The following is a 7,452-nucleotide window of genomic DNA, read 5'->3' as shown; positions in this document are numbered from 1 at the left end:
ACGCCATCACGCATATCACACTCACACTGACGTAGACCTATCCAATAAATACTCACACCATAGATAATAACTGGACCACTTGTGTACTTACATGACGTTTCCGGAGTTTACCGGAAACTTTTTTACGAAAGTGTTCCAGTGGTCGTGAAGACCGCAATGTTTTGTTTACAAAATGGGACACACTTAACCAATGCGTGATTGTGGTGCTTCACTTCGTTTGCAAACTTTTTACAAAATACATATCATTTCTGCAGTAGGCTATCTGCACCAATAATGCACAACTTTACGTTTTATATATGTAACATCTAATTAACTTACACTCTAAAGTTTTTCACAGCGTTTCTCATGTATAGGCTGAGAATATATATATGCATATGAATTGGGTCGCGGCTTAATGACCATGGAAAATGTGGGCCCCATGGCTAAACAACGTGATGAATGACGGGATACGCTTAGCCTCAAAAACCTCTCCGAAGCTGTAGTGTGCGTTAAAGTGTAATTCTCCGCTTTGCAATTTTTTAGACAATCGTGCACAGTCACACTTACTTCCTGTTTTGTGCACGCGCTGTCAAGTTGCCAAGACTGCATTTGGACAGCCCCCTGCTCCTGTTTATTAAGTTTTTTAGTTTTATTTTCAAGAATGTTTATTGTCAATTCATGTGTCCGAATTTATCTCGATTTCTTAATCATATAACTAAAAGTAATTGTCCTGTCTACAAACGTTTTTGCACGTTGAAAATGTTATTTATTAAAACATACTTAGTGTGTTGATAAAATATTAGTACAGCCACGTCGTAAAATACTTTAAATATTTTTTATCTATAACATTTTGACTCATTAGTCGTTCGAACAGAAACGGTTCTCAGTTCATCTGGCAGTCTGTGTTTGTGTATTTTTCTTTTTTGTGTTTTACATGTATCTGTATTGATTTAATGCTCTGATGTCTTGTATTGTTTAATAAAAAAGAAAAAAAAATACTATCACCGATTCATGAATGAATCATTCAACCTCTCAGACGGGTTCTGTTGATTCATTGAAAAGATTCGACTCAGATGAATCAGATTTCGTTAGTGTAAGTGGGCGTTGTTATCTGTGTACACAGAGCTTGAATTATTCTCAGCAAACACAAGAACAGCAGCGGCGTATGGAAACATCCCGTTAACATTTAGCAACTTTTAAAATCTGTTTTTAATGTCGTGACTTCTTAGTTTTCATCAGTTTTTACTTTCAGTTATTGATATGGGCTAAATCTTTAAACGCTGTCGATGCATAACAATATAAAATGGGTTCGACGAACTCCACCCTATTAAAAATCCCAAACGTCGAGGAGTTGATGCAAGAAACGGGCTGTGAGTTACATTTGACACATTTGTCTTTTATTACTGGCGTGTTGTTGTTGCGCTTGAGCGATTAAAAACAACGATATAAAATATGAATTTTATCTGCACGTTTGTTGCCATTTTTACTTGCAACATTCAGGCTCATATGGTCGCTAAAATCAGTGTATTTCAAAGTTTGGGTATAGCCTATTCGGGTGCATGAGCAGAAACTGTCCTAGATTGACAGTGACATGTGTTGGTTTATGAGACTTCACAGTTGCAAACCAATGATATACAAATATACACTAGGTACTGCACAAATTGTATGTGTATATATCGAGCATTTTAGAAATAAAAATGCTCTAATGAATGTCAGTGAAGTTTGTTATCTGGAGGAGAATTGATTAAATTGTCGGTTCAATTTGTATACGGTCCACTGGAATTGATGAACTCGTTTGTTATTTGTTGAGTTATGATGCTACAGGGCTTCAAGGGTTAGTTCACCCAAAAATGAAAAAAATGTATTAATTTATTACTCACCCTCATGTCGTTTTACACCCGTAAGACCTTCGTTCATCTTCGGAACACAAATTAAGATATTTTTGATGAAAATCCGAGGGGTGTGACTCGTCCATAGACAGTAATATAATCACCACTTTCAAGGTCCAGGAAGGTATTAAAGACATCATTAAAATTGCTCACGTGACTGCAGTGGTTCAACTTCTACTGTTATGAAGTGACGAGAATACTTTTTGCACACAAAAATAATGACTTTATTCAACAGTATCTTCTCTTCTGTGTCATTCTCATACGTTTTTTATGTCCAGCGCTTCCAGGTTCTACATCAGAACGCCGACTCATTATTGGCCGGCTCCTGTGTCGTGCTGCTCATGTGTGCAGCTTTGTCCAATACTGAGTCTGCATTCGGATGTAAACACGGAAGCCTTCACTGTGCTTAAAGGTGCCGTAGAACGTCTTTTTAAAAGATGTAATATAAGTCTAAGGTGTCCCCTGAATGTGTCTGTGAAGTTTCAGCTCAAAATACCCCATAGATATTTTTTTTTTTACTTTTTTAATTTTATTCCTGAGTATAGTATTTATTTGGATGTTTACATTTGATTCTGAATGAGTTTGAGGCTATATGTTCTGTGGCTAACGGCTAATGCTACACTGTTGGACAGATTCATAAAGAATGAAGTTGTGTTTATGAATTATACAGACTGCAAGTGTTTAAAAAATGAAAATAGCGACGGCTCTTGTCTCCGTGAATACAGTAAGAAACGATGGTAACTTTAACCACTTTTAACAGTACATTAGCAACATGCTAACGAAACATTTAGAAAGACAATTCACAAATATCACTAAAAATATCATGTAATCATGAATCATGTCCGTTATTATTGCTCCATCTGCCATTTTTTGCTGTTGTTCTTGCTTGCTTACCTAGTCTGATGATACAGCTGTGCACAGATCCAGATGTTAATACTGGCTGCCCTTGTGTAATGCCTTGAACATGGGCTTGCATATGCAAATATTGGGGGCGTACATATTAATGATCCCGACTGTTACGTAACAGTCGGTGTTATGTTGAGACTCGCCTGTTTTCCGGAGGTCTTTTAAACAAATAAGATTTACATAAGAAGGAGGAAACAATGGAGTTTGAGACTCACTGTATGTCATTTCCATGTACTGAACTCTTGTTATTTAACAATGCCGAGGTAAATTCACTTTTTGATTCTAGGGCACCTTTAATGGGCGGTCACACTGCACTTTTCATTCCATTGACTTCCATTCAAAGGCATGCAAATGTGTCAGACCAGAAACGCAAGCTTGTGTGAAGAATTTCGCATTTCGCTGCATTCCAAAGTTCAAGTTTGATGAACTCTGACCTGCGAATTCGCATCACGTGAAGATGCGCGACCAGTAGAAGATCGATTCGTCACGGCAAGACCTCTTGGCTGAATTAAAAGAATTATATTTTTGCAGTAAAGTCGAGTAGGTTCTATATTTTTATATTTTGAATGTAAAACTTATTACTTTAAGTTATGTGTTGAATTCATGTTTATAAAAAACGACGTTGTAGACCGTGACATCATATCATGACCGTTACAGCATCCGAATAAATTTCGCACGTTCAAAGTCTGCTGTGACCGCGGCTTTAACTGCGTAAGGATTATGATTTATTGTTAAAGTCGGCATGAAATCAAAATGAACCCTATTTACTTTGTTAGTGCATATTACTAATCTTGTGGTGAACAATTAATCTGTGCAAGTTAATACACCAAAAAAATTGTTTGTCGCTGTAATCTTTAATCATAATCTGAAAAGTTACTTCCGGTCTGGAATAGTTCCTTCTCTGATGACGTCAGTTTGACGGCTTGGGTTGAAACCGCTTAAACCACTCCCCTCCAATGTTAGTCTGCTGTGAGGGAGAGATGGAGAGGAGGAGCGCTAAAGTAAAACCCTGCCCTATATTCAATATTCTGTTTCACTTGGAAATACATCACAACACTGGAGAAAATTCGTTTGCAACGGACTTTAAATAAAGTTATTTTTATTTTGTTTTTGCGCAAAAAAAGTATTCTCGTCACTTCATAAAATTAAGGTTGAACCACTGCAGTCATGTCGACTGTTTTAACGATGTCTTTAATACCTTTCTGGACCTTGAAAGTGTTGATTATATTGCGGTCTGTGGGCGAGTCTCTTGGATTTCATCAAAAACATCTTAATTGTGTTCCAAAGATGAACAAGGTCTTACAGGTGTGGAATGACATGAGTCATTAATGACAGAAATTTCATTTTTGGTTGAACTAACCCTTTAAGTGAAACATAATTTATAATGTGTGATTTCTCTTTTCCAGTTTCATCTGTCCACATTATTCGTCTGTATGATCGCTTCAAAGCTCTGGATAAAGAAGGACGAGGTCATCTCTGGTGAGACTGATATTTAGACTGATGTCTTATCAATGACAGTTAAGATTTCACTTGTAATTTAAAAATATTTTCCCGTTCCTCCTATCTTGTTCTCACATAGTCCTCATGATTTTGGAGCCATAAAGGAGCTGGCAATGAACCCCATAGGAGACAGAATAATAGGTGCCTTCTTCTCCCCAGGGTAAGCGAATCTTGGCATAAGCTACAAAGTGATATTTTAGAGGATCGAAAATAACATTGATGTTTCTAACATAATTCACACTTAACACAAGTCCTGAACTGTCTATTCAAATATTTTCCATGCTGACTCATTATTGTGGTTGGCTATAATTTATTTCGGATATCACTCCCATTAAATGACTCATAAAAAATAAAAAAAACTGCGATTAGTCGATTTGCCTTTTGTTTAGACTGTAGTGATCTGGAAATTAGTTCTGACAGACAGCATGCGTATACATTTCTCAAAAAGCTCTTTTTCAATTTCCAAAATCATAAGCAGTGATTGTATCTTGTTGATATAAATAATGATGTCACTCCTAGACAGGAAACGGTGGACTTTAACACTTTTGTGAAGATCCTGGCGCATTTCCGGCCCGTTGACAAGGACCGACCTAGAGACCCAAATTCTCCTGAACCCATAAACAGCAGGAGCAACAAACTCAAATGTATGTTTGCTTTCGCTTTTACCTGGTAAATTAACCACAGCCTCTCAGTAATGGAAAGGATGATGTTACTATAGAGATAATGTACATTCAGACAGTCAATAATGGAGATGTGTCAATGTAAAAATATAGTGCAGTATCCTGCTTATTACACTGCTGCTCACCAAATAAATATATAAATGGATATTAAATATTAATTGAAGCGGAAATGATCTTCTCATTCCTTTCAATCTCGCCTGGTTCTTCATTCCTGTAGTTGCGTTTCAGTTGTATGACCAGGACAAGGATGGCAAGATTTCCAGAGATGAGCTTTTAAAGGTCAGTAGTTTCTTCTTTCATGTTGTGAGATGTTCTGCTGTCTTCTCACAAACTGAATATGGCTCACAGCAGACTGATTGACAGGTTCTCCGGGACATGCTGGGGATGCAGGTGACAGAGGAGCAGCTGGAGAGCATAGCAGACCGCACTATACAGGAAGCAGATCTAGACCGCGATGACGCAATATCTTTTGAGGAGTTTCGGAAGGTATCGGCCAAAATTCTGCATTTGAAAAAAGCACCTGTTGTGATGTCAGCGGAATATGATTGCTAATTCTTGTGTTTCGACCTGTTTATCGTTTTGTATCAGTCTCTGGAGAAGGTCAACATTGATCACAAGATGAGCATTCGTTTCTTGCGCTAGACTAGAGCATCGTGGGAAAGCTTCAATACCAACCATGTACGCAATCGCACAGGACAGTTTGACGGGATCAGCCTTTGTCTGTCTAACAGGATTTTAATGCACTGGTAATGTCTGCACATTGACAAATGATTTACACTACTGTTCAAAAGTTTAGATTAGTTAAAAGTACAGTTAAGTTCAGCCGTGTTTTGTTGTGTACAGTAGGTGGCGCCAAGTGCATACTGTTGAATTGAAATTAGCAAGGATGCCTTAAATTGACCAGAAAGTGACAGTAAAGACATTATTTCTTTTCATCAAAGAATCCTGAAAAATATCTCCACAAAAACTATTTGAGTATTAAATTAGCCTATTATTGTGATTTCTGAAGGATCATGTGACACTGAAGACTGGAGTAATGATGCTGCTTTCAGCTTTGCCATCACAGGAATAAATTACATTTTAAAATATATTAAAATAGAAACCGTTATTTTAACTTTGAATATATTTCATGTTAATACTGTTTTTACTGTATTTTTGAATAAATAAATAAATGCAGCCAGCTTGGTGAGCATAAGAGACGCATTTCAAAATCATTATACGTTAGTGATCACAAACTTTTGAATGGTAGTTTATATTTGCATTCTGCAGCTTTAAAAAAAATTAGATTTACTGAATTGAATAGTTAATTTTGCTATATAATTATAACTAGCATGTTTTCCTGCAGGGGACAGAGTTCATAATAACATTCATAATGCTCAGTGTTAAATTGTTTTTGTGTGTGTGTGTGAAGTATGGCGATCTCAAGGTAAGATTTCACAAGTTTGAAGGTTTATTAGATGCAAACGCTTTCATCTCAGTTCTTTTGATTCATGGTGGACTGATGCATTTTAAAACAAATTCTCTTTGACTTCATCCTGAATAATGATAAAAACTGGATTTTTTTTTCCTGGTATACAGAATCTCAAAATATGTCTTAATTCTTTCAATGCTACAGGGCTACCTCACCTTACTGCACTTATGCATGCTGTGCCAAAGCCAGTTAAAAAGGGCTTTTTTCATCTTTGTATTAAATGTAACTGACTTATAAGAATGATATTAAAGCAATTTGCATAAAATTCAAAGTATTGTTTGATATATTTTTGGACGGAAGCTTTTAAAAACTATTTAAGAAGTGAGCCGTTTTTACAACTGAAATTCATTTTGAAATGTTTGATTATGGAACAAATTATTTTTGAATATATCTGAACACAAGTAAAAGTTCAGCCATGTTTTGCTGTGGACACTAGGTGGCGCCAAGTGTGTATTGTTGATTCATGTCAGTGATACACTACTGTTCAAAAGTTTGAGGTTTTTGAAAGAAATTAATACTTTTATTGAGCAAGGACTCATTCAGTTGATCAAAACTGACAGTGAAGCATTCATAATCTTACAAAAAACATTCTATTTTTACATTCTATTAATTAAAGAATCCTGAAAAGAATCAATTAGTATTAGTATCAAAATTATAGTATCAATTTTCTATATATATTAGTATCAATTTTCACAAAAATATTGGTCCATCTTTATATTGGGTGACTTTACTATGTATTCACGTAAAAAAATAAGTTCAATGTACTTATTGTGTTCATGTTATTACAACAAAACACTTTTGCTGCTATTGAGGTTGGATACGGGTAAGGTTAGGGACAGGTTTGGTGGCATGGGTGGGTTCAAATTTAATTATATATGTACAGAAATTTATTGCAGATATATTATTATAATTACCTGCATGTACTTATAAGTAGGGCTGCAACGATTAATCGTTTGCAAAATAGAAGTCTGTGTTTACGCAATGTGTGTGTTCTGTGTATAATAATTATGTATATATAAATACACAC

General features: G+C 35.9%; 1 protein-coding gene across 2 annotated transcripts; it reads left to right on the top strand.

Annotated features, from left to right (window-relative positions):
* The first annotated feature begins 1,099 nt into the window (after nt 1–1,099).
* chp2 (calcineurin-like EF-hand protein 2) lies at nt 1,100–7,424 on the top strand. Of its 2 annotated transcripts, XM_067365564.1 has the most exons (7): nt 1,100–1,349; nt 4,181–4,253; nt 4,354–4,434; nt 4,794–4,918; nt 5,172–5,233; nt 5,318–5,440; nt 5,543–7,424. In XM_067365564.1, exons 1-7 carry the CDS (start codon nt 1,283–1,285, stop codon nt 5,594–5,596), a joined length of 585 nt encoding a protein of 194 aa, XP_067221665.1. In that variant the 5' UTR covers nt 1,100–1,282; the 3' UTR covers nt 5,597–7,424. The 2 variants fall into 2 exon arrangements, with proteins under 2 accessions (XP_067221665.1, XP_067221663.1); XM_067365562.1 differs by lacking the exon at nt 5,543–7,424 and having other exon boundaries at nt 5,318–5,536.
* The last annotated feature ends 28 nt before the right edge of the window (nt 7,425–7,452 follow it).

The sequence above is a fragment of the Chanodichthys erythropterus genome, chromosome 17 (assembly GCF_024489055.1).
Source record: "Chanodichthys erythropterus isolate Z2021 chromosome 17, ASM2448905v1, whole genome shotgun sequence".
Taxonomy (NCBI): Eukaryota; Metazoa; Chordata; class Actinopteri; order Cypriniformes; family Xenocyprididae; genus Chanodichthys; species Chanodichthys erythropterus.
Note: the sequence above shows the minus strand (reverse complement) of the source record. Positions and strands in the feature narration are given on the sequence as shown.

Excerpts from the sequence above, each read along its gene's own strand:
- chp2 (XM_067365562.1), top strand. The coding sequence starts at position 1,283 with ATGGGTTCGACGAACTCCACCCTATTAAAAATCCCAAACGTCGAGGAG. Across the intron at positions 4,254-4,353 it reads GAAGGACGAGGTCATCTCTG|TCCTCATGATTTTGGAGCCA; the intron begins GTGAGACTGATA and ends GTTCTCACATAG. Across the intron at positions 4,919-5,171 it reads CAGGAGCAACAAACTCAAAT|TTGCGTTTCAGTTGTATGAC; the intron begins GTATGTTTGCTT and ends TCATTCCTGTAG.